The sequence below is a fragment of the Rhodotorula graminis genome (assembly GCF_001329695.1).
Source record: "Rhodotorula graminis WP1 unplaced genomic scaffold RHOBAscaffold_2, whole genome shotgun sequence".
Classification (NCBI taxonomy): domain Eukaryota; kingdom Fungi; phylum Basidiomycota; class Microbotryomycetes; order Sporidiobolales; family Sporidiobolaceae; genus Rhodotorula; species Rhodotorula graminis.
In genome coordinates, this window is record NW_017264929.1 from 76,628 (window position 1) to 104,625 (window position 27,998).

The following is a 27,998-nucleotide window of genomic DNA, read 5'->3' on the forward strand; positions in this document are numbered from 1 at the left end:
GACGACGATGCGCAGGCGTTACAGACAACAAGGGACGAGAGGGAGGTCTAGATGGAGGGCAAGAGCGAGAGGAAGACGTCGACGAGGAGGGGCGCTCGAGCGCTCACTTCGCTATCTTGCCCTTTTGCGACTTCTGCGCACAGTGAAGAGTGCCGTCAATCTCTGCTGGCTGTACGGAGAGGCACAGGAAGAGCCAAGAGGAGGGCGAGAGCGCAAGCGCGACGCACCTTCCACTCTGCGAACGCCTGCTCGTACGCCTCCGAGTGCTTGAGCGCCGGGTCGGCCTTCTTGAGCTCGGCGAGCTTGGTGTTCATGTACTGCTCGTCGAGGTGGGGGCGTGCGCGCGAGTCAGTGTCGGCGCTGGGAGGCGAGGGAGAGGGAGAGCGAGAGGTCGAGGACGCACGGCGTTGTACGACGACGACTTGCCCTTGCGGGTCCTGTGAGACGCGTTACCCACCTATCAGTGCTGCTCCTCGCAGGCGTGGCGAGAAGGCGGGCAACGAGAGTGGCACGAGCGGGCTCACGCAGTCTTCTTGGCGGGTGGAGTTGCTGCAGGAGGAGGAGAGTGAGCACGCGCTGACGGGTGGGCCGGGCGCAGGAGATCGAAGGGACGGACCTTTGGACTTTTTGTGGGCGGTCGAGTCGTTGCGAGGCATGGCTGGCGGGCGAGTTGAGGAGGAAGGTGATGAGGGAGGCGGTGCGGAGGGGAGGGAAGCGAGGCGAGGGTGGCACGGGGCAAGGTCGGACGGGTCTTGGTTGGTGGCTAGAGGGTCTGTAGCGGTGCTGGAGCAGAGCAAGGCAGTCCACAAGCTGGGTGCGGCCGAGGGATGGAGCCAGCCCGGTGTCGCTCTCCTCCCCGCCGAGCTCTCTCGCTCTCCCATCCTCACACGGCCCCGAGGATGCAGCGCGCCGTCCCAGTTCCGCTCCCTCGTCTCCTCGCCCTCCTCCCCCGCAACGGCCTCGGCGCGTCCGTGTACGAGTCGCGCTGGGCGGGCAAGGGCCTCCCCGTCCCGACCAGCTCGGCCGCCTCGACTGGCGACAACTCGTGCCGCTGGGAGGTCAAGAAGGTCAAGCTCACCCCGGCCGACAACGGCAAGCTCCACGGTCGCGCGTACGGCGTTCACTTCTGGAAGGTGAGCTCCCCCCCTCCCCCTCCTCGTCCTCCCCCCTCCTCGCCTCACACAGCCGGCTCACCCTCTGCCCGAACGCACGCACGCAGGGCAAGCGCACCACACCCGCCGACAAGGACTACGAGCCTATCCGCCACGCGTCAAAGTACCTGTGGCAGGCGGCCGTGCCCCCGCCGCTCCTCGTCGAGCAGGCGAGGCAAGCCGCAGCTCGTGCGCCAGCACCAGACGCCGCCGCCGAGGCATGAGCGTGTCGACTCGAGCGTCTTCCAGCAGTATCTCGTGTTGTACAACTAGGTGCGTCTCCCCTCCCTACCTCCCTCGCTGTATGCGCTCTCGCGCGCGCGCGGCAACCCTCGCACTCGAGCTCATCTCCCTTCTCTCCCTTCCCTCACCTGACAGCAACCCGCTCTCATCGCCTCTCGCCCCACCTGTACGCCCCCTCTCCTTCACCCCCTCCTCCAGCACGCCCGCCTGCAGCCCGCCAACACGTCCCACGGATGATCCGCATCCGCCAATTTTTGCGTATTGTCAATCCTCGTCACCTTCGTCCTCCTCGGGGGGCGGAGGGAGAGCCAAAGCTCCCATTGTGGGGCCGTGATGGCTTTTCATAGTTACACTGGTGCGTCCCACCCTCCCTCTCTCTCCCCCTCTCGAGCCTGTCGTGGACCGACGAGCTAACCCTCTTCTTCGTCTCGCAGAGGGATCGGCCCGCCTCGCAGCGCTACAGCACCGCACCCGCAACCAGCACCCGCCACACGCCGACGTGCCCGAGCAGACGAGCTGACCCGCCCCCCTCCTCTCGCGCGCACTCGCAGGTTCGCTTCGCGTCGGGTCTGGACGAGAGGGTCGAGGAGGATCGGCGAGGAGCAGACAGGGGCGACGGAGTGGTTGCAGGAGGTGCATCGCAGCATGGTCGTTCTCTTCTTTTGTGCGAGCGGCGGCGAATGAGAGCTGTGTGTCGTGGCGAGGGATCTTGGCGTCGAGGCAGCGTTCGTCGTTGCGCGCTGCGAGCGCCATCCTGTGCTACGCTCGTCTCGGTCCTCTCGGCCTCTCGAGCGCTGAGCGAGACTCGCTGTCGTCGAAACGCTGCGCCCCTCGCCGTCGTCGCACCGGCTCGAGCCCTCGTCGCGCTCTCCTGCTCGCTCGCTCGCTCGCTCCTCTCGACTCGCAACGCTCGAGACCGCCGCAATAGATGTTCCAGCACGCTCAAGAACGAGATAGAGGGCGCGAGGGAGGGCACAACGAGCGAGAGCGACTTGGGAAGGTCGAGGACCGTGCGCGCGAGAGGGAGGGTGCGGCGGCGGGAGGAGGGCTGTGGGTCGCTCGGTTGGTGCGGGAACGTCGACAGGGACGAGTGGGAGGAGAGGGAGGGACGCACTGAGAGGCTAGAGGGGAAAGTCGGGCGCCGAGTCGCGGTACGCTTGGTCGAAGCGAGGTCCGGCAGTCTCCCTGCAACTGGCGCACGCCTCCCGACTCTCGGCACAGCCCGTGATACTCCTGTGGAATGGCGCACCGGCATTCTGCGCCGTCCAGCGCGCCATAGAGCTGCGCATCGCCGAGTCCCAATCTGGCCGTTGCACCGTCACGCGGATACTGAGGCACCCGGAGCAGAACGGGCTATTGGTGACGTATAGATCCGTCAGCGAGTGTTCGAAAGCGTGCAGCTTGAGCTTGCCGATCCAGACGTCCTGGCGGAGAGACGGTCAGCTTTGAGCTTTGCAAAAGGTCGAGAGGACGCACGAGCTCGTCCTTGCGCCCTTGCAGCGCCGCATCGATCATCTCTTGCTGGCCGTCTTGGAGCAGTCGGAAAAGGGAGAACTTGGCGAGCGTTTTGTCCGAGAGTGCGGCCGCCGTCCGGTACGACGCGACGTGCTCCGAGTCGGCGCTGCGCCATTTCCTGTCGGCGTTGCGCGGGTCAGCGTCGTTCCCGACCAGCCTAAGAGGACAACGAGTGCGTACCAGTACATGCCGAGAGCGAGACCCTTGACCGTCGCCGAGTCGTACTTGTCGGCGAGGCGGGCGACAACGGGCCAGTCGTCGACCTTGAGCTCCTCGAGCGGGTTCCCCTCGTCGTGCGACAGGTTTAGGAGACGAAGGAACGGGGACAGCTCGCTGTCCGTCTCGGCGACGTCGATGGCGCCGTCCTCGCTCGTCGTCGTGCGCTGCGGGAGCGAGAGCATGTCGGAAAAGACTTTGCTCCCGGCGACGAGGACCGAGCGTGCGGCTTTGAGCTCGACGGGCGGGTCGTCCGAGGTGCGCAGGGTGATCAGGTCGTCCATAGTAGTCGGCGAAGAGCAGGAGAGGCGGAGCAGAGGAGCCAGAGCGCGAGGAAGAGCAAGAAAGCCAGCAAGCGTGGCCGAGTCGAGGCGGGATCGTCCCGCTCTGCTCTTTGCGGCGAGCTCTGCGGACTCACACCAGCTCGTTGCGGCTTGCAGAGCTCGTCCGCAAACGTTGAGATGCGGCAGGCGGCGAGGACACAGGATGCGCGGTCTCGGGAGAGGTCAAGGTCGACTTGCGAAGGTCGATTTGCGAAGGTCCGTGCGTCGAGCCTCGAGCTAGCGCCGAGTCGCACGTGCTCCACGCTCGCACAAGGGCATGATACAGGCGTGGAAGATGCTCGAATGCAAGAGACTGGGAGAGAACGGAGGTGCGGTGCGAAGGACAGAGCGAGGGGGGAGGGCAACAAGAAGGGCGACGATGCGATGCCGACAGACAGGCAAGGGAAGGGTGGAGGGGACGACGAATACGACAAGAGGAAGGAAGATCTAGGACAGCTGCTCGGCGAGAAGGAGGGCGAGGCCGGTCGCCTCGAGGTGCCATGCGAGCCGGCCGCTCGTGCCCCACCGCACTTGCCCGAGCGCGGCGAGCTCGACAAAGCTGCGGCGCACGTCGCCGACGAGCGCGCCGAGGGTCGCCTTGTACGACGAGGTGCGCGAGGCGTGCGACAGGAAGAAGTGGACGGCGTAGGCTGAGGTCGAGGACGGGTCGATGGGCGACCCGAGGTCGACGGTCGAGTGGGCGTGCGACGAGATGCGCGGGACGTGCAGGAAGTACGACGATGCGGCGGGAGTGAAGGCGAGGGTGCTGAGCGAGACTGGCTCGGTCGGCGTGTAGGTGAGGGTCGTCGGCGTGGCGTCAAAGAGGGTCGTCTTGCCGCTGCCGACGCTGCCGACGCTCCCGGCGACTGACGCCTGGCCGTCCTCGATCGACGTGAACGACGCCGCCGAGCTCTGCGCAGGAAAGGCGTGGCGAGGGAGGACGGCGAGTGCTGGGTCGAGCTCGGCGCAGGCAAAGGTGACGTGGAGAGGTCGGCGGACGACGGCGAGGTACTCCTTGAGGAGCGAGTCCCACGCTGCACACAGATAACGAGCGAAGGTGAGTACACGATCGGAGAGAGTAGTAGAAAGGGAGGGAGAGGACGCACTCTTGGCCTCGAGCCCGGTCGGCTCGCCGAGCTTGCAGAGAACGATGCGCCACTCGACGTCGACGGCGTCGACGAGCGACTTGACGAAGCTCCACACGAGGCGCACGCGCTGTACGTCGGCGAGTGGACCGACCGGCGCCTTGATGAGCCTCGGCGCGACCTTCCACGACTCGCCCTTCTCGTCGACGGTCGCGACGACGAGACACTCCTGCTCGCTGTCCTCGGCGAGCCGCCGCGACGTGTAGCACACGTGCAGGAGGCGGTGACGGTGCTCGACCTCGAGCGCCATCGGCGGCCAGCTGAGCGAGAACTGTACCGCGCGCGACGACGCCGCCGGCGCGACATTGACGGCCGGCGCCGTGTACAGGCGGATGGCCGGGCCGAGTGGCGCGAGAGGCGGCGGTCGAGCCGACGGGAACGTCTCGGGCATCGGGAACCGCAGGCGCTCGACGGGGATCTGGAGCTGGTCGTACACCGAGAAGGCGAGTCGGGCGAGGCGACCGGCGGTCGAGCTTGTGGACGTCGAGGGGCCCGAGCGCGCGAGGGACGCCATCGGGATCGTGCACGGGAGCATGTTGACGGCCGAGGCGCCATGTCGACTCTTGCCGACCTGGTGGATGATGCTCGCGAGCGGCGAACCCTGGGCGAGCGGCGAGTCGGCGAGCGGCGCGATGAGGTACACGACCGTGTTCTGCGCCGTCTTGGACGTGTCGGACAACGCGGTATCTGCGAACGAGAGTGAGTGAGTGAGGAGCATGCGAGAGAGAGAGAGAGGACGAGGCAGGACGTACAGAGAAGCTTGAGCTCTTCACGCTGCTGGCTCGTCGAGAGGAGCCCCGCCGGCAGCGGAACGAGCCCGTCTTGGACACCGGCAAAGTTGTTCGACGCCGGGACGGTCCCAGGCGTGTGCGAGCCGAGACGCAGACCCTGCAGGCGAGAGAGGGAGCGTAAGTTACAGGCTCGCCGACGAGGCAAGAGAGAGGGAGAGGAGACGCACCTCGTACGTCGAGCCGATCGCCCTGAACCACTCCTTGACCGTGTCGTGCACCTCGGCGCCCGAGTCCTCGTAGACGACGAACGCCGTGACGCTCTTGGCGCCCGGGAGCGGCTCGAAGCCCATTGGCCGCCAAAAGTCGACGGCGGCGCAGCTCGTCTCGACGACGCACTGCTGCGTGCGGAGGAGGAACGCGGGAGCATCCTCCTGCTCGAGCGACGCGAGCGCCGTGTGGTCGGCGAAGAGCGGCGACGGGCTGAGGGTGCTGCAGACGGCGGCGAGCGCGGTCGAGGCGATGGCGAGCGCATGCGACGCGATGGCCATGCTCGTGCGGCGAGGCCGGCGCGAAAAGGCGAGCGTCGCGTCGCGCAGGTCGGGGAGGTGCATGAGGTGCTCGGTGACGACGTGGTACGTGAGGTCGCGCGCCGGGTCGACCTTGGCGCCGTCCTGCGACGAGAGGACGTACTGCGCCGCGCTCGACGCCTCGACGCCGCGCTTGACGAACGACACGGCGGCGAGCAGCGACGAGCTGAACGCCGCGTCGAGGCTGCGGTCCGCCTCGGCGTCGTGCGGCTCGTCGTCCGAGTCACGCCCGGCTCGCGGCGACCGGTCGACGTCCATCGCGTCGTCCTTCTCGCTGTCGCTGCTCGACTGCTCGCTGTCGGCCTCGTCGGCAGTGTGCTGCGACGTCGACGGCGAGCCGCCCTCGATGCTGCCGCCAACGAGGCCGAGTGCGGCGCCGAGGCGACGACGAACCCAAGCCCGATGCGGCGGTGGCGGCGGCGGCGCTGCCGCGGCTGTCGCGCTCGACGAGGCGCCGCAGTGCAATCTGCTGCTCTGCGTCGGCGGCTTGGCCGGGCCGAGGCGCTGCCGCCGCAAGCGCTCGGCGAGGGCGATCCGAGGGTCGCACACGGCCGAGTACCACGAGCGGCGGTCCTTGCTCTGCGCGCTCGGGTGCACGAGCGCTCGGCCCTCGTGGTCCGAGTCGGGGCTCGGCAGGCCGAACTTGCCGCGACGCGGGTCATACTTGTCGTCGAGCGCCGCCTGGGCAGGGTCGAACGCGACGGGCTCGAACGCCGACAGCGCGCGAGCTCGGCCGGGCGACACCTGGGGCGACGCGTGGCCGACGATGATGGGCGAGTAGGACACCGGGTGGGGCGTGTGCGGGACGAGGGCGAGCGACGCGGGCGTGGCGGACGCTGTGGGGAGGACGACGGGCGAGTACGGCCCGGCGGCGAGCGCCGCTGCGCCCGGCGAGGTAGACGCGAGCTCAAGAGCGTTGGGCGTGAGCGCGTCGAACGCGCCGAACGAGAAGGGGAGGGCGGGCGACGGGCCCTCGGGGAACTGGGGCGACGTCGTGCTCGTGAGGGCAGGGTCGGCGGCGAACGTCGACACGGTCGACGTCATGCCGGGCAGGTCGCTCGGCGCCGACGACGAGAAGAGGTCGAAGGCGGCGTCCATGCCCGAGACCGAAGGCATCGTCGACAGGCCGAGGTCGCCTGCGACGGGTGCGAGCGGCGGCGCGGCATCGGCATCGACAGCGCGAGCGACGACACGCCCGGGCCGGCGTCGGCGCGTCGAAGAACGAAAAGTCGTCGTCGGTGAGGCCGAGCATGATGCCGTCGTCGTACCCGCCGCCGTTGCCGTCGTTGCCGCGCCCGCCGCCTTGACCTCCTCCGCCTCCTCCTGCTCCTCCTCCGCCGCCGCCGCTCATGCCGCTCGTGCCAAACGTGCCATCTCCCCAGTCGAACTCGGGGAAGGCCGTCTCGAGCGTCGACATGGGCGCGCTGGTCGACACGGGCGCAGGCGCGTGCGGGCCGGCCGGCTCGGCTGGCGAGGGGTACATGCCCAAGCCAAAGTCGATGTCCATGCCGTGCAGGGTGTCGTGCGACTGGTCGTGGCCGCCGACAGTCGAGGAGGGAGGAGGAGGGTGCGCTGCGCCGGCGTGGATGGGGTGGAGGGATGACGAGAACAGCTCGGCGGGGCTGGGCGCCTCGGTCGACGACGCGCCGAGGCTCATCGGCGTGCGCATGTTGATGGGCGCCGCAGCTGGAAGGTGAGCCGACGCGACGACCTTGTCGTCGTCCTTGCCCGCCGCCGACTCTGGCGCCTGCGCCTCGGCCGCCTCCTTGTCCCTCGCGTCCTTCTCGGCCTCTCGCCGCGCCGCATTCTCCTTCTCCTCCTCGCGTCGCCGGCCCTCGTCGCCCATCCAGCGCCACACGTCGCCCGTGCGGCGCTTGACCGGGCTGCGGAACGCGCCCGCCTGGCCAACGTCGCCGGCGCTCGAGCCCTCGCTGCCGCGCCGGCGGCCACTCGTGCGCCCGCGCAGGAGGAGCTGCCCGGCGAGTCGGGCGCGTAGGGGCGCGCCGGGGAACGCTCGGCTCGGCGGCGCGACCGGCGCGACCGCCGACGTGACGGGCGCAGCTGACGTGGCCGCGGCAGGGCGCTCAGGGCTCGGCTCGCTCGCCGCAGCCTTCTGCTCGCCGTCGCGCGCCGCCGACGGCGCCTGCTCGCGCTCACCGTCGAGGAGCACGAGCGCCCTCGGCCAGACGACCTCGACGCGGTCGCCGCTCGTCGCCGCCGTCCCGCCCGGCGCATCGAGCGCGCACAGGACGTACTGCGTGCGGTCGGGCTCGGCGACGCTCCCGCACGCGCCGGCGACGTGCGGCGTCCACTCTGCGTCGAGCTGGGCGCGGCGCGAGGACGGGAGGCGCAGGGCGCGCAGGAAGGTCGCGCGCGCGTCGAGCGGGGCGAGGCGGACTCGGGCGCCGGCGTCGACGTGAGGAGGGAGGGGTGCGAGTGCGAGGTGCGCGAGTCGGCTCTGGAGGTGGATCGAGGAGCGGTTGAGGGCGAGAGGGGCGAGCGAGAGCTCGAGGGCGGGCCTCGGCGAGAGCGGCGCGAACCGGATCGAGCTCGAGGTGGACGAGGTCGGCGCGGCGAGAGGGAGGAAGACGACGCTCGCGCCGAGTCGCACGCAGCGCGTGTCGGGTACGGGCTGCTGCACGAGCTCGTCGAGGAGAATGTTCGAGATGGCGCTGCGGAACGACTCGTAGGCGGCCTGGACGAGCGTCTGCGGCGGCGGCGGCTGGGCGATGAGCGGGATCGAGACGAGGGCGTCCGAGATGGCGAGCGCCGATGGGTACGCGTGGGCGGGGAGCGAGAGGGGCGAGGCGCAAGTAGGCGACGAGGCGGACTTGGCGGCCGAGTAGAGCGCCGGGAAGAGCGAGGAGTGCGTGAACTCGCCTGACGCGAAAGCTGTCGAAGGAAGAGGCTCGTCAGTATGTTTAACGGCACGGGAGAGAAGTAGAGGAAGTGAGGACGCACGCTCGAGCCCTTCGAACGTGAGATCGTCGAGCTTGACCCCCTCAGCGTCCGTCTCGCCGCCTCGCACGACCCCGAACACCCACAGCGCCCTGCCCTCGCCCTCCCTGCCCTCGTCCCCCTCGCGCTCCTCGCTCCTCTCCCTCTTGGGCGCCGCCTCGTCCCCCTCGCGCGCCTTGCCCTTGCCCTTGGCCGACGCCGCACGCCCGCCGACGCGCACTGTCGCCGAGCCCACCCAGCTCAGCAGCGCGAGGCGGTCCCGGCCGTCGTCTCGCGCGTGCGCCGCACGCTGCGCGAGGTGCGCCTCGGCGAGGGCGAGCGGGTCGGACGGCGCGGCGGCGCGCAGGGCCGAGAGGCGCGCGCGCAGGCGGGACGAGGGGGACGAGTCCGAGTCGGGGCTGGCGCTGCCGTGAGCGGGCGATGCGGTCGAGGGGCCGACGTCGGCGGCGGCGGTGGAAGAGGAGGATGAGGCGGCGGCGGTCATCGCGGCTCGGAGCGCGGATGGAAGACGGGTAGTCGGTGGCGGCGGCGCGGCGGACGCAGGCCCGAGGAGGGACGGTGAGCCGAGGGGCGTGCCGAGCGACGGCGACGGGTGCCCGCCGAGCGCCGGCGTCGACGAGCCCAGCTCCTCGGCGAGCAGCTCGTCAAAGGCGTTGCCGGCCCCTCGAGCAGCGGGCCCGCCCTTCTTGGCCTTCTTGCTCGGCGGACCCGCCGCATCATCGCCCTTGGACGAAGCCGTCGAGCTCGCGAGCTTGCGGGCGGCCGCGGCGCTCGTTGCCGACGACGAGGCGCAGGCCGGCGCGAGCGGGTCCCACGCGAGGAGGTCGGCGGCGGCGTCGACGGGTAGGGGCGGGTCGAGGCAGCGAGCGGGCGCCTTCCACGCTCGGTACCGCACAACCCAGCCCTCGCCGAGCTCGATGAGCTGGGCGGTCGTCGTCGCCTGGCCGGCCTCGAGCTGCGTGGGCCAGGGGAGCGGGGCCGCTGCGCCGCCGGCTGCGGTTGCGGCGCCCGGCAATGCGGTGCGGAGGTGCGGTGAAGGTGCTGGCGAGGCGGGCGGGAAGGTGCCTGGTGCCGGGACGCGAGGCGAGGCTGCCGACGGCGGCGGGTGGGTGGAGAGCGAGTTGGCGGGGACGGTGGCCGCGACCGGCGGCGTCGGGAGGAACGAGGGCCGCGAGGGGAGGGACAGTGGGACTCCTGGTCGAGGTTGTGCCGGTGGCCGGGCCCCTTGCGGTGGTGGAGGGCGAGGCGGCACCGGCTGCGTCGTCGGTGGACGAGAGGGGAGCGGGTGAGGCGGCAGCGCCATCCTCGAGGACGCTCGGTGGCTCGCTGGGTCGGCAGGAGGTGCAGGTCGAGCACTCAGGCGCAGATAGGGCCGCAGGCGGGCATGTTGGCCAAGAGCGGGGACGGTTCTCTCGGTCGTGGGCGGCCGGACTCAATCCGCCTGACCTCTGGCCCTGTCGCACCTCGAGCTTCCACTCGTACAAGGGCGCTTCTCACACAGTCTCTCGTGTCCGTCGTCCCGAGAGTCGCACGAATCGGAAAAGGACGCTTTCCTCGTCGCTCTCGCCGCTCTTAAGAGTGCGGGCGGACCTCCAGTCGATAACGAGGGCGTCGCGCCGCTCTTTTTCTCAGGCTGCCGCACAACCTGCTCCATCTACGCCGGCCGCTACGCCTTCTTGGCCGCCTCCTCCTCGTCGAGCCGAGCGAGGAAGCCCTCGAACGCCTCGTCGCTCATCGGGTACGTGTGCGTGCCCTCGCTCGGGAACGACCCGAGGCGCACCTCCTCGACGTAGTCGCGCACGGCCCGCCTCGCCTGCTCGCCGACGTCGGCGAACCGCTTGAGGAACCGCGGGCCTTTGCCCTCGGCGCCGAGGTCCGAGTCGACGCCGAGCATGTCGAGCTGGACGAGCACCTGGCCCGACGCGCCCTGGCCCGCGCCGATGCCGATCGTCGGCACCTTGAGGCGGTCCGTCATCCACGCCGCGAGCCGACTCGGGACGGCCTCGACGAGGAGCGCGAACGCGCCGGCGTCCTGGAGCGCGAGCGCGTCGTGCCACACCTTGAGCGCGCTCGAGACCGTCTTGCCCTGGACGCGGTACCCGCTCAGGGCCGCCTGACGCTGCGGCGTCAAGCCAATGTGGGCCATGACGGGGATGCCAACCTCGGACAGGCGGCGCACGAGCGGCACAATCTCGAGCCCGCCCTCGATCTTGACGGCGTCCATCTTGCCCTCCTGGACGAGGCGGACGGCGGCGCGCACGCCGTCGTCGACCGATGCGTAGTAGGTGCCGAACGGGAGGTCGGCGAGGAGGAGCGACGTGGTGCACCCGCGCGCGACCGAGCGGCAGTGGTACAGCATCTCGTCGAGCGTGAGGTCCGACGTCGACGAGTAGCCGCACGCGACCATGGCGAGCGAGTCGCCGACGAGGCAGATGTCGACGCCTCGAGGGTAGGCGGCAGAGGACGACGAGGTTGGGGACGACGAGGGCGAGAGGCGCGCTGCCGACTCGACGAACCGGGCCGAGGGAAAGTCGTGGGCGGTGAGCATTGTGATGGGGACGTTCTTGCGCTTGAGGGCCTGTAGGTCGAGGATGGTGCGCTTCTTGCGAGGCGGAGCGGCGTTGGCCGAGGCTGCTTGCGTGGGCTCGAGAGTCAGCTTGGAACCGGGTTGCCGGACGACGGCGAGAGGGAGGAGGGGAAAGCGGGCGCACGAGGTGGCTGTTCTGCCGGGTACGAGCTCGAGGTGCTGGCAGAGGTCGAGAAGCACGCGCATGGTGTCGGGCTGCGTTGCTGGAGTCGAGGGCGAGGTGCCGGACGAGCCGGAGCGAGCGACAACGAGGTGCGAGACGACGAGGCGAGTGGAGCTGACGCGGCGCGCAGGGCGTTGGTGACGGGGCGGGCGACAGAGCCGGTGCTCATCTCGACAGTGTCGGTACTGGGTCGCAGGCTGTGGTGGAGGAGCGAGGGCGAGAAGCGAGGTTGACTTCATCGCTTTCCTGCAACTTGTCCGACTAGGACGCCAACTCGCTCCCTCGTCGTCCTGCAGCTCAGTCGTGCTCTTGTCTGCACTCGCAATAGCTCTCTCATCGCCCTCAACTCGAACCGACACGCGCCAGAGCCGATCCTCCCACCCTCTTCCTCGACCCTCCTCTCCGTTCACGATGCAGCCCGCCAAGCAGGCCAGCCAGCTCTTCGGCGTCGCCCGTCGTTCTGCGACCGCCACCGCCAGCCCTTTCGCCTCGCACGCAAGCCGCCGCACCAACTCGACTTTTCGTCCGCCGACGCCGCCGTCCGGCCCTCGACCATCTGTCAAGCAGGTCGGCCAGTCCCGTCCCGACGCCGAGCGCCCGCCGCCTCCTGCACCCGCTCCCACGACTGCCACACCGGCGAGCCCGTCGTCCGCCCCTAGCAGGCCGCCACCGAGCGAGCTGCTCACCGTCCTCGAGGAGACGATCAAGGTGCGCCCCTCTCTCCCTGTCCCTTCCTTTCCCAATCGGCGGCTGACTCGTCCTTCCTCTGCAGACACACGGTCCACTCGCGGTGCCGCGCTTCATGACGCTGTGCCTCAACCACCCGACGCTCGGCTACTACACGACCCGCACCGTGTTCGGCAAGGAGGGCGACTTTGTCACGAGCCCAGAGATCTCGCAGGTCTTTGGCGAGGTGCGTCGCGTCGTGCCCCTACGTCTTCCTCGCACGTCGCCGTGCAGCGACGGCTGAGCGAGTTCTCGTAGTAGTCATGCTGACCGCCACCTCTTCGCGCGCAGCTTCTCGCCATCTGGTACGTCACGCAGTGGCTCGCGCAAGGCTCGCCCAAGCGTGTTCGAGTCGTCGAGCTCGGCCCTGGTCGAGGAACCCTCCTCGCCGACATCTTGCGTGTACGTCCCCTCTTCCTTCGCCGTCCGAAAAGGTCCCGCCTCCTGACCCTCTCGATGCGCGCACAGACTTTCCGCGCCCTCCCTCAGCCTTCTCGTCCGCCCATCTCGTCGATCCACCTTGTCGAGCAGAGCGACCAGCTCAAGCGGGTGCAGAAGGCGCGCCTCGTCGAGACGGGCTTTGGCGAGACGCCGGTCGAGTGGCACGCCGACGTCGCGGCCGTACCGCAGTGTGCGCTCGCTCTCCTTCCCTCTCTCGATGCGCAACAACCTGACACAGCCTTATCGCTCGCAGCCGAGGACGAGTTTACGATCCTGATCGCGCACGAGTTCTTCGACGCCCTCCCGATCCACATCTTCGAGGTGCGTCCCCTCTCCCTGACTCTCCTCGTCTCGAGCACCGCTCACGCCTCTCACCCACTCGCAGAACACGCAAAAGGGCTGGCGCGAGGTCCTCGTCGACATTGCCGACCCGAAAACCATCATGTGCGCCCCAGTCCTCCTCTCCCTCTTCTCGCCGCCGGCCCCGACCCTGACGACCCCTCCTAACCTCCTCCCGCCGCAGCGCGAGCGCCAAGACGCACGAGCCTCTGCGCCTCGTCCTCGCGCCCGGCGCGACGCCCGCCTCGGCCCTGTACACGTCGCTCGCGCAGGCCGCATTCCCCAACGTCGTCCAGGCCGGCCACCTCCAGCCTGACCTCAACTCGGCCGCCGCGCCCGTCAGCAAGAGCCCCTTGACCCTTAACGTCGACACGACGCTCGGCGCGCCCCCTCGTTCCGCTTCGTCGCCGTCCTCGCCTGCGCCTTCAGCCGCACGAGCCGCTCCCCCGGCTTCGACACCCGGCGGCGCCGGCTCGCTCACGGCGCAGCGCTTTGCGCGCCTCCCGATCGGGTCGCGCATCGAGGTGAGCCCGTCGAGCTGGGAGGTGGCGCGCGACACGGCGAGGCTCGTCGGCGGGCCGGCGGGCGGGGCAGGGCTCGTCGTCGACTATGGCGACGCCAAGGCGTTCGGCAGGAGCTGGCGGGTGCGTCTCTCGCTCTCTCGACTGTTCGCGAGCGCCCCGTGCGGCGTACGCGACCGAGAACTGACTCGATTGGCATGACGATGCAGGGTTTCCGCAAGCACCAGGTTGTCGACCCGCTCACCGAGCCGGGCCACACGGACCTGACGGCCAACGTCGACTTCAGCTACCTCGCCGAGTCGATGAGCGAGTTCGGTCCGTCCTCTCTCCCCTCCTCGGCCCTCACAAACCCGTCGCCTGACCCCTTTCCCCCCCCCCCCCCCCCCTCTCCCCGACTCAAGCTTCGACGCACGGCCCGCTCCCCCAGTCGCGCTTCCTCACCTCGCTCGGCCTCCAGCCCCGCCTCGCCGGCCTCCTGCGCGGTGCGTCGACCGACGAGCGCCGCAAGGAGATCGAGAGCGCCGCAAAGCGCCTCGTCTACCACGGCGGCATGGGCTCACAGTACAAGGTCATGGCCGTCACGCCAAAGGGCGCAAAGGACGTCTTTCCGTTTGACCTCGTCGAGTAGATCGAGCTCTCGATGCCAATGAAGCCGTCTCGCTCGACTCGCCCGCTCTCGGACCGACGAGAGGAACATCGAGAGCGCGCAAGCCTGTCCTCGAGCACCGCTCGCAAGCTCAGTGAGAGACACCCTCTCTCGTTCTCTCGAGAGATGCACGCAAGATGCACGCTCGAAAGGAACTGCCAGCTTTTCGCGATCTCCCCTCCCCTTCCTCCATCGGACCTCTTCGCCCGGCCCCTCCTCCCTCGCTCCTCGACAGACTACAGATCTATACCCAGCGACGACGGCACGAGACGCTTAGAGCGCCGAGGCACCGGTGATGATGTCGACGACTGTGCGCGAGGGACACGAGAGAGGGTGAGTGAGAGGGTCGCGAGAGGAGGACACGAGGGCGCGAGAAGGGACGCACGCTCGTTGGTGATGGCGGCCTGGCGCATGCGGTTGAACTGCATCTGGTACTTGGCCGACATCTCGTCCTGTGGGCGCACGGGGCGGGGCGCAGAGGGTCAGGAACGGGCGGCGCGAGAGGGAGAGTTACGGGGAGCGAGGACGCACGGCGTTCTTGGACGCGTTCTCCATGGCGTTGCGGCGGGCCGAGATCTCGGCGGCAAAGCCCTCGACGAGGCCGGCATAGATGGCGTTGGCGAGCGCGAACGACGACAGGTCGCCCGCGAGCTCGTCGCCCTCGACCTCGTACGCGGCGAACGCGGGCGAGCCCTGGAGCGCCTTCATCGAGTAAATGTCGAGCGACACGGCCTCGTACGAGATGACGGACAGGAACTTGTTGTAGATGACCTTGACCTGTGCGCGGGCGGGCGGGCGGGCGAGAGAGAGTCAGTGCCTCCCTAGACGGGGCGAGGGGGAGAAACGAGCGGGCGCACCTTGTCAAACTCAAAGTTCTCGGCCTCGATCTTGTCGGCGATGGCGAGGGCGTCGTTGAAGGTCGGGACCGACTTGCCAATCTGCGAGAACGACATTTCGATGTCCTTGGCGCCGTCGCCGCGCGACATCTGCTGCTTGGGCTTCTCGCCGAGCGCGACAACGCGGATCTCCTTGCCGGCGCCCTCGCCCGAGAGGATGTCCTTGCGGGCCGCCTTGGCGACCGACGAGTGGATGCCGCCGCACAGGCCACGGTCGGACGAGGCGACGATGTAGAGGATCTTCTCGACCTTGGCCTCGGTCTTGGCCGCGTCCGACTGCTCAAAGACGGCGTTGTTGGCGGCACCGTAGGCCTTGGCCTCGTTCATCATGCGCTGGGCGCGAGCGAGACGCGAGGCGGCAACCATCTGTGGGCGCGAGAGGGGGAGGGAGGGGGGAGGCGAGGTCAGCCGGGGTGCGACGCTGGAGGGCGAGAGAGATGGGGCGCACCTTCATCGACTTGGTGATCTTGCCCTGCGGTCATGGGAGGGGTGCAAGGGTCAGTGCGAGTCGTGGCCAGAGTGCGAGCGAGTGAGCGGGGGGGTCATCGCAACCGGGCCACACGGGCGCGAGCTGCTCGCCCACTCCGGCGAGTTGGCGGTCGCTCGAGGGTACTCGTGGAGAATCGTGGGAGAGACCAAGGGGCACGGCGGGACGCACAATGTTGCCGACCGACTTGATGCGGCCCTCGATTTCGCGGAGGGTGGCCTGGGGGGCAGGCGTGCTGGAGAAAGCACGGGTGCTCGGGGCGACGCGGGCGGCGGTGCGGGCAGACGAGAAGAGGGCCGACATGGTGGACGTGTGGGCCGCTGGAGTGCTGTAGCGAGGGAGACGAGAGGAGGGGGGGCGACGAGGCGACGAGCAGCAGCGGCCAGCTTGGAGGCTCCCGACCTCACCCTCTCGCCGCCTCGCTCCACCAGCTGGACAGCTGCCAAGCCGCCCACGCTGCACCTACCTCGGCGGGCCCGCTCGCCGTCCAACAAGCGCACACGGACCTGTCCTCGTCGCCGCCTCGAGCTCGCTCGCTTCTCCCTCTCCTCCGAGCCTCGTCCGGGTCCAGCATGAGCACGCTCTCCTTGAGCGCAGAGCAGAGATGCTCGCTGCAGCTCTGCCGGTCCAACCGCACACGCATGCGCTCTGAGGGCACAGATGCTCTAAGCTCTCGCTCGCCCGCCGACCTCTTCGGAGCGACGCACAGTCTCGACCTGCTCGCCTGCGCTCGCTCGTCGCGACAGAACTGCTCAGAGACACATTGCGCTCGCCCTCGCTCAAACCGGTCACGCCAGCCGCCGGGCCCTGTCATCGCTCCCCCTCGCGCTCGCGCCGGCTGCTCGCACGCTGCCCACTGTGCCTCGACGAGTCCTGCGCACACGTCCCCGAGTCAGTGACGTTCTTGAGGAGGAGGGAGACGGACGGGGGACGTACTCGTTCTCTGCTGTCGTCCCGCTCGCGCCGCCGGTCCTCGTCCGGCCGCTCTCGCCGCGGGCTTCGCTCCCTGCTCGACGAGCGCACCGCCACCGCCCTACGCGAGCACCGTGTCAGTTCCTTAGGCCGGCGAGACAGAGAGGGAGAGAGAGAGACGGACCCGCTTGCGGTCCTCTCGCGGTCCTCCTTGGCCTTCCTGCGCCCGTACCGCAGCTTCTTGGCGCACTCGCGGCACAGGACGACCTTGACGAGAACGCTCTTGCGCTCGCCGCGCTCGTCGTACCCGAACGGGACCTCGAGCTCCTCGAGGCGCGCGTCGACGAGCGGCGTCTCGTCGTCCGGGTCGGGCGGCGCCGCGCCGTCGTCGAGCTCGAGCGCGGCGAGGAGCGACGGCGAGGGCTCGTGGTGGGCGCAGCGCAGGGACGCGCAAGTGAGGTGGCCGATGCCGGACAGGACCTCGGTCTCGGTGCGCCACCGGAGCGCGACCTGTGAGCCGACGCGAGCGGGTCAGGACGGGCGAGGACGAGGCGGACCGGGCAGCAGGAGGACGTGAGGCTCACTGCGCCGCTCTTGTAATGCTTGAGGTTGACGATCGCGTACTCCTTGAAGAGCGTCTCGTCTGCGGCGCACGAGTGCGTGTGAGCGACCGGTGAGAACGGACGAGGTCGAGCAGGAGAAAGAATGGACGGACAGTGCTTGAACGCGAGCTGGTCCTCCCACGACAGGGTCGCGGGATCGACGTTGCTGTCGCGCACGAACCTGGCAGCAAGAGAGGGAGAGCAAGGCAGCAGAGTGAGCCTGCGAGCGCTCGACGAGAATCGAGGAGGAGGAGGGGGGAGCGAGGGCGCACTGGTGGCGCTCCTTGAGGACGTCGAGCTCGTGCTTGGAAGCGGGTCTGGGCGGTGGCCTGCCTCGGTCGTACGAGCGCTTGAGGGCGTACAGGCGCTGGTGCCGCTCGTGGGCCGTCTCGGGCTCGAGGGTGTCGACTCGGCGGCGCTTCGAGGTGCTCGGGCCTGGCTCGCCGAGTGCCGGGTAGCGGGAGGCAGACATGCGAGGCTCGAGTCGAGCGAAAGGGCAGGCAGAGCGGCTGCGAGAGCGAGGCGGGTGGCCAAGGACGACGTCGAGAGGAGAGAGGGAGAGGACGAGGTTGGCACACCACAACCCTCAGCGACCATGGCAGGAGCAACAGGATACGGTGCGCACCCTCCCTCACACCTCGCACAGGCCAGCACTGACCCGCCTCGTCGCCGCAGACCCCGTCAAGGCGAGCTCTCCCCGCTCCCCCTCGCCATCCCATCTCCCGCCCGACCTAACCCTCTCTCGTCTCCCCGTGCTTGCAGAAGGACCCCGGCGTCGAGGCATGGAACTACATGGTGCGCCCCTCCCCTCCCCTCTTACCGCGCACGAGCTGACGTCGCCTCGTCGTCCTCCTCGTCTTCCTCGCCTCGCCCGCCCGTCACCAGAGGGAGAACATCTGGCGCTTCTTCCGCTTCACGCGCACCACGTCGCGCCAGGCCGCCGTGTGGGGTGTCCTCGTTCCCGTCGGTGTCTTTGCCCTCGCCCAGCAGCAGGACGTGCGTCCCCTCTCTCTGGCCCTCTCCTCCTCTTCCTCTCGTCGGCGACCTGACCCACTCTCTCTCGCCCCCACTCGTCCTTGTCCTCCGCACGCAGCTCAAGTGGCAGATCGCAGGCGCAAAGCGCGACGACCCGATCGCGCGGTGGGGTGCGCACGCCCAGAAGCCCTCGGAGCGCGCGGCGGCGGCAGCGGCGGCGCAGGGCGGCGAGGACGACGAGTAGAGCGGCCAGCGGCGGCGGGTGCAGTGTCTGTGGAACGCCTCGGGTCGTTCGGTGTGTCCATCATGGCGCGCGGTGAGGAGCAGGAGGAGGTGCGACGGGTGACGGTCCGACGGCGCGAGGTCGCGAGCTCTGCTCGCTCCGAGAGAGGCTGTTTCCTCCTCTGTCTCTCCCCCCTTGCTCAGATCAGCTCGTCTACTCTTGACGAGGCGGCGGCAGGTGGGCGTCGGCGCGGGCGAGTCGTCGAGAGGAGCGCACGAGCCTGGACGACGGTGGTCACGCTGCGCGCGCTCCCAGAACCGCCGCAGGGCTCGATGCGCGCCAGCGAGAGCTCGAGGTACTTGCTCGAGCACTCTGCGCGGTCGAGCGAGCGGCCTGCGCGAGGCGAGGTCGGTCGGCTCGGCGCCCCGGTCGCGCTCCTCCTCTTTCCCTCCTTCCCCTCACTCTCGTCTCGTCGTCCTCTCGTCCCGACTCGAGATGGCGCACCCGCAGCACCAAACGCACATGCAGCCTCTCTCGCCCCCCGTCGGCCACGGCAGGTGCGCCACCCTCTCGCTCCTCGCCTCGCGCTCCCGCCCCAGCCTCGGCCCCGCACTGACCTCTACTCGCCTTCCCTTCCCCTCCTCCCTTCTCGCCCTTTCCGCACGCAGCAACAGCAGCAGTGCCGGCTCGTACAGCGCACAGGGCTCTTCGGCCGAGGGCAGCCCTCACTCGCAGGCTCGCAGCGGCGGCGGTGCGTCCCCTCTCCTCCCTCTCCTCCTCGCCCTCTACCACGACGCGCACGAGCTGACCCCCTCGCCTCGTTCCCGCAGGCTTCTCGCTCTCCGACAGCGGCTACGACACGACCGAGCACGCCAAGCTCGACGAGTGGGCGCCCCCTGCCCCTGCGCCCGAGCGCCTCCCGCCGTCCCAGGTCCCTCACCTGCCCAATCTCCCGCCGCCCCTGTCCAAGGACGACACGGGCAAGGGCACGACGTCCAAGCCGTACCAGGCGCCGCTCAGCACGCTCCAGGCGTCCATCTCGTACAGCCTGTCGCGCCTCCTGTCGCTCCCTCGGTTCGCCGCCTACGTCGCCACGCCGCTCGGCTACGCCCAGTTCAGCAGCTACCTCGCGTCCCTCTCGCCCGACAACGACGCCCTCGCCGACCTCGAGCTGTGGAAGGACACGCTCGTCCTGTCTCGCCTCACCAAGCAGGCCGGGTTCGGCGCCAAGGGCATATACCAGGCCTACCTCGTCGAGTCGGCCAAGCCCAAGGTCGAGATCCCCGACGACGTTAAGCGCGAGCTGTTCGGCGCCCTGCGCAAGGTGAGGGCCGGCGCGCCCGGCCTCGACTCGACGAGCAAGCACCTCCTCACCAAGCTCTTTGCGGCCGAGTTTGAGCGGTTCGTCAAGGCGCGCCTCCTCGCCCACACCAAGACGCAGCTGCGCAAGTACTCGCTCGGCGTCGAGGACCGCGGCGGCATCGGCTCGGCGTTCCTCCTCACCAACCCGCGCCTGCGCGACGACCCGATCGTGCTCGTCAGCCCGGGCTTCTGCGAGCTCACGGGCTACTCGGCCCAGCAGATCATTGGCCGCAACTGCCGGTGCGTCCCCTCTCTCTGTCTCCTCCTCGACCGCCCCGAGCCGTGCGCGTCGTCGAGCGTCGTCGACGGCGGCGTCCTTCTCGACCTCTCTGCTGACTCGCCTCGGCCCGCAGCTTCCTCCAGGGCAAGGCGACGGCGCCCGAGGCGGTCGGCAACATCCGCAAGCGTCTCGAGGGCGGCGACGAGGTCATGCAGATCGTCCTCAACTAGTGCGTCCTCTCGTTCCCCTGGCGCTCGGACCCTCGCAGCGTCACTGACCCCCTCGCTCCCGCAGCCGCGCCGACGGCACCCCGTTCCTCAACCTCCTGCACGTCCTCCCTCTGCGCGACCTCGACGGCAACCTCGCCTACTTCCTCGGCGGCCAGACCGACATGACGCGCGCCCTCACGACCGGCACCGACCTGTCGCTCATCCTGCCCGAGGACGTCGGCCTCGACGCCGACATGGGCGCCTTTTCGCCCGCCGTCCAGCTCGAGGCGCGCGAGGCGGCCGCCCAGCAGGCGCCGCAGCCGGGCACGTTCGCCGCCATCGACATCCCCGACTGGCCGGTCCCTCCCGCCGGCCCCGGCCACGAGCACCACCACAAGGACAAGGGCGGCAAGAAGAAGCCCAAGAGCGACTGGGAGAGTCGCGGCCAGCCCGAGGGCGCCGCCGAGTCGTCGCAGCCGCAGGAGCACCCGGACGACGAGGCGGCCCAGGCGTCGACGGGCGGCATGCACGGCCTCGCTCGGCTCCTCGGGTGCGGCAGCGGCGGGCGCTCGTCGTCGCACAAGGCGGGCAAGGGGCGCAAGGGCGGCGGCGAGGGTGGGCGCGAGCAGGTCGAGGAGCCGAGCGAGGGCGGGAGGGAACGCCAGCAGGGCAAGGAGCCGCTCGTCGCGCCGACGCAGAAGGACCAGTCGACGACGATGCCCCTCGAGGTGCGTCCCTGCCTCTCTCCCTCTCTTCTTTTCCTGCGGACTGACGAGCGTCGTCGTCGTCGCCGCCTGCAGAAGCGCCTTCTCGACGTCCAGGTCACCTACGAGCGCCTCGCCGTCGTCAAGCGCCAGAGCGCGTCCCTCGTTCCTCCTTCTGCCCGCCCAGTCTCGTGCTGACACCTCGCCTCGACGTCCGCAGCCCGCGAGATCCTGTACACGACGTCGGGCTTCCTGCGCTCGCTCGGCCTCCCGGGCACGACCCGCCTCGAGGTGTCGCGCTCGCCGCTCGTCTTTGCCGACCTGCTCGACATGCTCGTCGCGCCGTCCCAGTCGCCGACGTCGACGGCGACCAAGGACCTGAGGGCGAGGGTCGCCCAGGCGTTCAGGGACGCGATTGGCCTGCAGGTCGAGTGCGGGCTCCAGTTCCGCAAGGAGGCCAAGCAGGGGTGCGTCCTCCTCTCTCTCTCTCTCTTTCCTCGTCAAGTATTGACGAGTCCTCGTCGCGTCCGCAGGGAGAAGGGCTGGGTGTCGCCGCTCGCCGTCGGCAGGCTGCACCTCGCGCCCCTGCTCGACCTCATCGGCGAGTGCACGGCCTTTACCGCGGTGTGCGTCCTCTTTCTCCTTTCTGTGGCCCGACAGACCCTGACGAGCGTGTCGTGCCCGCAGGTTCGGCTGAGCGTCGGTCGAGTAGGGAGCGAGGAGGAGCGGGTCGAGCGAGGGGGCGAGGAAGGGGCTTGAGCGCTTGCTGTAGCAGCTTGACGAGTCGCGTTTGAGAATCGCTTGCTCTCTACCTCTCTCTGCAGCGACGGCGAGGGACGAGACGAGAGCGATCCGGGTATCGAAAACTGCAATTGCGAGTGCTGCTCGAGAGAGAGAGCGCGAGGGGGACGAACGAGGGGAGGACGACGAGGAACGAAAGCGAGATCTACATACAGCTACAAGCGGGCACCCTCTCTGTCCCTCGCCCTCGTTCTCCCTCCCTGACGAGCACCGCCGAGGTGCCGCCAAGCGACCCGAGGCTCAAGCCCAGACCTCGCTCGCGCCGCCCGTCGTCCACGGCGCAGCGCCGACCGATCCGCCAGGCCCGCTGCGATCCTGGCCCGCCTGGGACGCCTTGTTGATGAGCTGCGTGTGAAGCGCCGTGAGCTGGGCGGTCCAGCTGTCGAGGGCTTGGTACCGGCGCGTCTCGACGGCCGTGCTGCGCGAGAAGTAGAGAGCGTCAAGTCCCGCGCCGTTGGCCCAGCCGCTCGAGCCGCCGCAGCGACGGGTCGAGCGACAGAGAGGAAGAGAGAGACAGCTTGACGCACTGCTTGTCGAGGTCGAGGCGGCCCGTGACCTGGTCGATGCGCCCGGCAATCCTGTCGTCGAGGATGAGCGCGACAATGATCTCCTCGACCTGCTCGTCCGAGATGCCGAGTTGCTGCGAGTGGAGGAGGAAGGTGTAAGTCGAGTTCAACAGCGACGTCGACGTCGAGCGGGAGTCGCGAGGCGTCTCGAGCCCGCCCTTGCGCAAGAGGACGACCGCCGACTCACCCTCGCGAGGTACGACACCTCGATGCGCGTGTACGGCTTGATGATCTCGAGGATCCACTGGGTGCGCAACGAGCGCAGGACGTCGTCGATGTAGCCCCGGATGAACGGGTCGTCCATGATCGTCTCGCGGTTGGCTGCGCGCGAGGGGGAGGGGGTGCACGGACCTCGTCAGGGACGGGCGCGAGGACGCAGAGAATAAGAGAGAGCGGGACGCACTGCGCAGGATCTTCTCGGCCTCGTGCACGCTGCGGCGCTGGTACGCGTCGACGAGCGCCGTCATGGCCGAGATCTCGCGGTCGTTCTTGTACCTGAGGACGAGGGCGAGTGGGTCAATGCCTTGCCCGTTCAATGAAGGGCGCACAGTCCCTGAAGGAGTGCACGCCCGAGAGAGGGAGAAGGAGCCGACGCACGGCTTGGTCTCCTGGCTGTCGAACGGGTCGATGTCGCTCTCGGTGAGCATGTGGGCGAGGACGAGGTACTTGAGGACCTGGATGCGCTGCGGCGAGCCGGCCTCGTCGTACGCCTTGAACGCCTCGAAGAAGTCGATCTGCGCCTTGCCCCAGTCCTCTGCGGGCGCGAGCGGGAAGCGAGGGGTCAGTCAAGTCGACGAGGACGAGGACGCCGCCGACGACGGGCGTGACGCAAGAGAGAGAGACGGAGGACGCACTCTCCGACATGTACATCTTGCCGCCACACTCGCGAATGACGCCCTGGATCCTCGGGTGCGGGATGGCCGACCGGACGCGGAGGCTCTTCTCGTAGATCTCGCGCAGCTTCTTGTTGTTCTTCATCTCGCCGTACATCTGGATTTCGAGCGCGTACACCTCGAGCTGCGTCGTGCCCTTGGACGAGTCGACGTCGGCGCCGTCGTCCGAGGGGGCGCACTGGGCGTGCAGCTCCTTGAGGATCTGCGGGCGAGGGGGCCAGGTGAGCAGTCGATTCTCAAGGAAGCCAGAGAGCTGGGGACGCACCTTGTTGAGGCGAGCGTACTCGCGGCGGTCGAGCCACAGCTTGGCGAGCTTGAGGTTCGTCTTGGTGCTCAGGCGCTGCGAGGGGAGGAAGTACGAGGCGTGAGCTCGCGCTCGCGCAGTCGACGACCGTGGCGAGAGGTGGGGCGCACCTCGTTCTTTTGCTCCTCGAGCGCGCTCATCGTCACCTCGTAGAACTCCTGCATCTTGTCGAGGCCGAGGCCGGTGTCGGCGCTCACATAGTCGAGGATGCGGTTGATGGCCTTCTCGGCAACGTTGCGCGTGACGGCCTTCTTGGTGTAGGTGAGGAGCGTCTTGTAGTGCGCGAGCGCCTCGTCGTACCGGCCGAGCTTGAACGTGAGCTTGGTCATCTGCTTGAGCGCCTTGAAGCCGAACTCGCCCTGCTCGCCGCGCGACGTCTCGTCGTTGACGATCTTCTGGAACGAGGCGAGGGCCGTATCGGGCGTGTCGCGTTGGGCTGTGGCACATGTCACACAGTGTGGGCAAGGCGGCGCGGTGGCGAGAGGGCGAGGAGGAGAGGCAGGGTCGGGGAGGAGGGAGGAGGTGGGTCAGGTCGAGACGCGGCTTGAGGCGCCTGGAGAGGACAGCGGGACGCACACTTGGCGGTGTAGTACTCGTTCTCGACGTCGACGACGTCCTCCTCGTTGTCGGATCCCTCGTACTCGAAGCCGTAGTCCTGCGAGGTGGGGGCGGAAGGAGGCCGAGGGAAGGGCGCGAGCAAGGGTGGGTCAGCTTCGCTGTCGGCGAGCAGAAGCCTTCCGAGCAGCTCAGGGAGCTGCAACGGCGGCCAGATGAGCTGTTGGCGAGAGCTGACGCACCTCGTCCTCGTCCATCATCTGTCGGCGGGGCAGGCTCGTCAGTGCTGCCCTGTGCCGGAGAAGTGAGAGGCTCGACGCACAAAGTCATCGTCGGACATGGCGTGCAGCTGGTCGCAAGGGCGGAACTGAGGGTGTAGGAGGAGCGAGAGGCGGGTCAAGGTCGTCGCCGTCGTCGCTCGCCGCCGAGTCCTCCAACGCCCCTCTACGCTCGCTCTTTCGCTCATTGAGCTGATTCGAACCCGTGAGTTGATGATCACGAGCTTCGAGCCGGCAGCGCAGCCAGTCTGCAACTTGTACTGCGGTCGACAAAATTGCCGAGACGCCGACTCGCTCTTCACGCCGCTCTCGAACGCTCGCTGCTGGCTCGCTGGATCCCTACGTGTCCAAAGGTGCGAGCTAGCTACAGAGCAAGCGCGCCAGCTCTTTGCGAGGCTGCGGCGCGAGCACTTGGCGTGGTCGCGATGAGAATGCGGGGTCGACAAACGCACGCGCCGCCAACGCTTTGCTCCTGGGCTTGTCCGAGACTCTCGGCGACGAGCTCTCTCTCTCCGTCCCCTCCCACACTCGCTCCCGTGCACCACCACCACCCCGCCGCCCTCGTCGCGAGGCCCAGCTCCGTTCGCCGCAGCTCCCTCCACTCTCGATCGCGTCGCCGTTCGAGCACGTCCGCGCCTCGTTGCCCGACCCCTCCCTCCCTCCCTTCCTTCTCGCCCATCCACTCGCCTCGACTCGTGCGACTCGCCTGCGCACCCGACCGCGGCTCGCCCTCCGCGTCGTCCCCCTCCCCTCGCCATGCCCGACCACCCTCTGGCCGGCCCTCCACCAGGCGGTGCCTCATCCGCCTGGACCCCGCCGTCGGGCCACCTCCGCCAGCGCTCCATCACCACCTCGCGCAGCCGCGAGAACAGCAACACGACCAACCCGTTCGACGACGGCCACTACGCCGTGCCCTCGAGCCCTCGCGGCCTGCACTCGCCCTACGGCGCCGCCCTCTTGCGCGCCCAGACGAGCTCGGCCAGCCTCGCAGACGAGTACACGCACGCCATGGGCAAGGAGCAGGCCATGGCCATGCGCGGCGACCGAGCAGAATGGGTCCGTCGCGTCTTCCTCGAGCTCGTCGACTCGAGAAACGCAGAGCCCGAACCTGACCTTCTCCCGCTTCCCTACCGCAGGTCCCGACACAGCAGTTCTTGCGCTCGTCCCAGTCGGTCCACAGCGCGTCGTCGCCGCCGTCGCTGCACGGCGCGACCCTCGGCGTCCCGAACGGCGCCTCGCCGTCGTCGAGCACGTCGTCCCTCGCGCGGTACAACCTCGGCGCCGACGAGTTCTCGCTGTACCACGACGACTCGGTCGAGGCCGACGACGACTTTCACGACCCGGGCCCCAAGCTCGAACGCGTCGGGCCCGACCACCGCCTCGTCGAGCCAAAGAACTCGCGCAGCGACGGCGTGTTCGGCATCGGCTTCCTCGGCCTGCTCAACCTCGTCGCCATCTTTGTCATCGCGACCGCGCTCGTCGGCGTCTTTGCCGGGTGGCCCATCTACAACTGGGCGACGAGCCTCACGCCCGAGCGCTTCGGCGCGGCCGGCATCGGCGGCACCAACGGCTCGGGCCAGGTGCCCGACCTGCCCAACTTTCGCGGCCTCATCGACCAGGACACGCCCGAGGCGGCCCTCAAGCGCACCATGGCCGACGGCACCGAGATGCAGCTCGTCTTCTCGGACGAGTTCAACCAGGACGGGCGCCTCTTCTACCCGGGCATGGACCCCTACTGGGAGGCCGTCGAGTCCGTCCCTCTCTCGCTCTTCTCTTCGCCTCTCTGTCTCTCGAGAGACACGTCCTGACTCTCTCTCCCTCGACAGCCTTTGGTACTGGCAGACGCAGGACGTCGAGTGGCGTGCGTCCCCTCCCTTTTGCCCCTCGTCGAGGTTGTCCTCGTCCTGACGCACCTTCCTCTGCTCCCTTCCTCCCCCATCATCTCGACACGATCCTCCCTCCCTCCTCCTCGATCCTCGCCGTCAGACGACCCGGGCAACATCTACACCGAGGGCGGCCGACTCGTCATCGAGCTCACGAAGGAGGAGCTCGAGGACTCGCACAACATGGGCTATCTCGGCGGCATGCTTCAGTCGTGGAACAAATTCTGCTTCGTGGGAGGGTACATCGAGGTCTGTACGTCGACCCCTTTCCTTTCCCTCTTCCCTCGAGTCGCCGAACGAGCCCTGACGGCTCTCTCCTCACACCTGCAGCGGCTTCTCTTCCCGGCGACACGCACGTGACGGGCTTGTGGCCCGCAGCCTGGATGATGAGCAACCTCGGTCCGTCCCACCGTCCTCCCCTACCTCCTCTGCGCCCTCTCGCTCACGCACGTCGCCGCCCACGCAGGTCGCGCCGGCTACGGCGGCTCGCTCGACGGCACGTGGCCGTACGTGTACGACACGTGCGACGTCGGCACGCTCCCCAACCAGACGGACCCGGCGACGGGGCTGCCCGAGTTTGACCCGTCCGAGGGCGACCAGTACCACGACGACGACCTGAGCTGGCTCTCGGGCCAGCGCTTCTCGCGGTGCACGTGCCCCGAGGAGACGGACCACCCGGGCCCGCAGTACGCCAACGGCACGTGGAAGGGCCGGTGCGTCGCCGTCGTCTTTGCCCTCTCCTCGCCCGAGCCGGTCCTGACCCTCCTCTTCTCGTGCAGCGGCGCCGCCGAGATCGACATCCTCGAGGCGACGGTCGAGCCTGCGACGGGCCTCGGGCACGTTTCGATGAGTGCGCAATGGGTGCGTCCGATCTTTCTCTCCCCTCGTCGTCGCCGTCGAGCTCGAGGAGTTGTTCTCACCTCGCCGACCTCGCGCAGGCTCCGTTCAACCCGGGTTACCGCGTCATCAACTCGTCGCACGAGTACGTCGAGTACTTCACCGAGGACTGCCCGGGCAACACGTACCTCGGCGGCGCGACGCAGCAGGTCACGTCGGGCCTGTGCTTGACCGACTCGTCGACCTGTGCGTCCTCACCCTCTCTCTCTCTCTCTCTCTCGTGTGCCTCATTGACATTCATCTCTGCGCGCAGACAACTCGACCGACAACATGCAGACGTACGGCGTCGCGTACACGCCGTCGGAGCAGGACGGGTGGGGCACTGGGTCCATCACGTGGGAGCAGGGCGGCGAGAGGATGTGGCGCCTGAGCGACAAGGCCATGGGCCCGAACAAGGAGGCCCAGATCGGGCAGCGACTCGTCACGGCCGAGCCCATGTACATCATGTGCGTCGCGCGCTCGTTCCCCTCTCTCTCTCCCTCGGCCTCGCCGCCTCGAGCCTGACCTTGTCCCCCTTCTCCTCGACCTCAGCTTCAACCTCGCCATGTCGCCCAACTTTGGCGTCATCGACTACAACAACCTCGACTTCCCGTCCAAGTTCCGCATCGACTACGTGCGAGTGTACCAGCCGAGCGACCACATTTCCGGTCCGTCCTCCCCTCTCCCTCGTCTCTTCTCTCTCTCAGGATCGTCGACCTGACACGGCTCCCTTGCGCACACAGTCGGCTGCGACCCAAAGGAGAACCCGACGGTCGACTACATCAACCGCAACCCGAAGCTGTACCAGGACCCGCTCGTCGTCACGTACGCCGACGCCGGCCGCGAGTTCCCCAAGAACCGTCTCATCCAGACGTGCGACTCGTAGACCGATAGACCCTTCTTGTTCCTTATTCGCAACTCTCGCAATGCACAGACCTCTCTCGTTGGACCTCGTCTCTC

General features: G+C 68.7%; 11 protein-coding genes across 11 annotated transcripts; 5 read left to right on the forward strand and 6 right to left on the reverse strand.

Annotated features, from left to right (window-relative positions):
* Positions 1-103: 103 nt before the first annotated feature.
* On the reverse strand, positions 104-656 carry RHOBADRAFT_41280 (uncharacterized protein; the record flags this gene model as incomplete). The annotated part of the gene is made up of 5 exons (XM_018413850.1): positions 104-133; positions 228-317; positions 404-437; positions 525-549; positions 617-656. 5 exons carry the CDS (start codon positions 654-656, stop codon positions 104-106), a joined length of 219 nt encoding a protein of 72 aa, XP_018273336.1.
* A 243-nt stretch (positions 657-899) lies between these two features.
* Positions 900-1,375, forward strand: RHOBADRAFT_41281 (uncharacterized protein; the record flags this gene model as incomplete). The annotated part of the gene is made up of 2 exons (XM_018413851.1): positions 900-1,133; positions 1,220-1,375. 2 exons carry the CDS (start codon positions 900-902, stop codon positions 1,373-1,375), a joined length of 390 nt encoding a protein of 129 aa, XP_018273337.1.
* Positions 1,376-3,733: 2,358 nt separating this feature from the next.
* RHOBADRAFT_51168 (uncharacterized protein) lies at positions 3,734-10,172 on the reverse strand (the record flags this gene model as incomplete). The annotated part of the gene is made up of 6 exons (XM_018415691.1): positions 3,734-4,482; positions 4,555-5,280; positions 5,346-5,481; positions 5,552-7,047; positions 7,103-8,803; positions 8,873-10,172. 6 exons carry the CDS (start codon positions 10,170-10,172, stop codon positions 3,896-3,898), a joined length of 5,946 nt encoding a protein of 1,981 aa, XP_018273338.1. The 3' UTR covers positions 3,734-3,895.
* Positions 10,173-10,535: 363 nt separating this feature from the next.
* Positions 10,536-11,788, reverse strand: RHOBADRAFT_31193 (uncharacterized protein; the record flags this gene model as incomplete). Its single annotated transcript, XM_018412950.1, has 3 exons — positions 10,536-11,500; positions 11,577-11,615; positions 11,686-11,788. 3 exons carry the CDS (start codon positions 11,786-11,788, stop codon positions 10,536-10,538), a joined length of 1,107 nt encoding a protein of 368 aa, XP_018273339.1.
* Positions 11,789-12,269: 481 nt separating this feature from the next.
* RHOBADRAFT_33470 (uncharacterized protein) lies at positions 12,270-14,314 on the forward strand. The gene is made up of 9 exons (XM_018413113.1): positions 12,270-12,327; positions 12,392-12,532; positions 12,637-12,747; positions 12,814-12,976; positions 13,040-13,107; positions 13,172-13,201; positions 13,473-13,769; positions 13,856-13,961; positions 14,048-14,314. The coding sequence occupies exons 2-9, from the start codon at positions 12,422-12,424 to the stop codon at positions 14,272-14,274; spliced, it is 1,113 nt and encodes a 370-aa protein (XP_018273340.1). The 5' UTR covers positions 12,270-12,327; positions 12,392-12,421; the 3' UTR covers positions 14,275-14,314.
* Positions 14,315-14,416: 102 nt separating this feature from the next.
* RHOBADRAFT_65967 (uncharacterized protein) lies at positions 14,417-16,006 on the reverse strand. Its single transcript, XM_018418834.1, has 6 exons — positions 15,847-16,006; positions 15,637-15,660; positions 15,150-15,554; positions 14,824-15,069; positions 14,678-14,744; positions 14,417-14,600 (listed from the first exon to the last, which is right to left on the reverse strand). The coding sequence occupies exons 1-6, from the start codon at positions 15,976-15,978 to the stop codon at positions 14,566-14,568; spliced, it is 909 nt and encodes a 302-aa protein (XP_018273341.1). The 5' UTR covers positions 15,979-16,006; the 3' UTR covers positions 14,417-14,565.
* Positions 16,007-16,485: 479 nt separating this feature from the next.
* On the reverse strand, positions 16,486-17,693 carry RHOBADRAFT_33476 (uncharacterized protein; the record flags this gene model as incomplete). Its single annotated transcript, XM_018413114.1, has 4 exons — positions 17,462-17,693; positions 17,303-17,370; positions 17,172-17,230; positions 16,486-17,097 (listed from the first exon to the last, which is right to left on the reverse strand). Exons 1-4 carry the CDS (start codon positions 17,659-17,661, stop codon positions 16,486-16,488), a joined length of 939 nt encoding a protein of 312 aa, XP_018273342.1. The 5' UTR covers positions 17,662-17,693.
* An 80-nt stretch (positions 17,694-17,773) lies between these two features.
* RHOBADRAFT_51171 (uncharacterized protein) lies at positions 17,774-18,408 on the forward strand (the record flags this gene model as incomplete). The annotated part of the gene is made up of 4 exons (XM_018415692.1): positions 17,774-17,806; positions 17,865-17,941; positions 18,075-18,185; positions 18,283-18,408. Coding segments are annotated over 4 exons (346 nt in total), but the record flags the coding sequence as incomplete, so codon positions are not given.
* A 474-nt stretch (positions 18,409-18,882) lies between these two features.
* Positions 18,883-21,579, forward strand: RHOBADRAFT_41288 (uncharacterized protein; the record flags this gene model as incomplete). The annotated part of the gene is made up of 9 exons (XM_018413852.1): positions 18,883-18,944; positions 19,056-19,138; positions 19,218-19,989; positions 20,103-20,198; positions 20,264-20,906; positions 20,979-21,023; positions 21,111-21,349; positions 21,416-21,508; positions 21,570-21,579. The coding sequence occupies 9 exons, from the start codon at positions 18,883-18,885 to the stop codon at positions 21,577-21,579; spliced, it is 2,043 nt and encodes a 680-aa protein (XP_018273344.1).
* Positions 21,580-21,734: 155 nt separating this feature from the next.
* Positions 21,735-24,341, reverse strand: RHOBADRAFT_47955 (uncharacterized protein; the record flags this gene model as incomplete). Its single annotated transcript, XM_018415071.1, has 10 exons — positions 21,735-22,101; positions 22,211-22,323; positions 22,437-22,570; positions 22,653-22,744; positions 22,847-23,003; positions 23,104-23,344; positions 23,408-23,482; positions 23,557-23,882; positions 24,023-24,101; positions 24,324-24,341. 10 exons carry the CDS (start codon positions 24,339-24,341, stop codon positions 21,924-21,926), a joined length of 1,413 nt encoding a protein of 470 aa, XP_018273345.1. The 3' UTR covers positions 21,735-21,923.
* A 694-nt stretch (positions 24,342-25,035) lies between these two features.
* RHOBADRAFT_51174 (glycoside hydrolase family 16 protein) lies at positions 25,036-27,987 on the forward strand (the record flags this gene model as incomplete). The annotated part of the gene is made up of 11 exons (XM_018415693.1): positions 25,036-25,335; positions 25,416-26,029; positions 26,106-26,140; positions 26,266-26,415; positions 26,493-26,561; positions 26,629-26,875; positions 26,942-27,023; positions 27,101-27,245; positions 27,313-27,505; positions 27,591-27,706; positions 27,782-27,987. 11 exons carry the CDS (start codon positions 25,036-25,038, stop codon positions 27,922-27,924), a joined length of 2,094 nt encoding a protein of 697 aa, XP_018273346.1. The 3' UTR covers positions 27,925-27,987.
* Between the last annotated feature and the right edge of the window lie 11 nt (positions 27,988-27,998).

Bases quoted from the DNA above. Each gene is read 5' to 3' on its own strand.
- RHOBADRAFT_33470 (XM_018413113.1), top strand. From the start codon at position 12,422: ATGACGCTGTGCCTCAACCACCCGACGCTCGGCTACTACACGACCCGC. The intron at 12,977-13,039 runs GTGCGCTCGCTC...TATCGCTCGCAG, and splicing joins CGTCGCGGCCGTACCGCAGT to CCGAGGACGAGTTTACGATC. The intron at 13,108-13,171 runs GTGCGTCCCCTC...ACCCACTCGCAG, and splicing joins TCCCGATCCACATCTTCGAG to AACACGCAAAAGGGCTGGCG.
- RHOBADRAFT_65967 (XM_018418834.1), bottom strand. From the start codon at position 15,978: ATGTCGGCCCTCTTCTCGTCTGCCCGCACCGCCGCCCGCGTCGCCCCG. The intron at 15,555-15,636 runs GTGCGCCCCATC...TCGCGCCCACAG, and splicing joins AGATCACCAAGTCGATGAAG to ATGGTTGCCGCCTCGCGTCT. The intron at 14,601-14,677 runs GTGCGTCCCTTC...CCTCGCGCACAG, and splicing joins GGCCGCCATCACCAACGAGC to TCGTCGACATCATCACCGGT.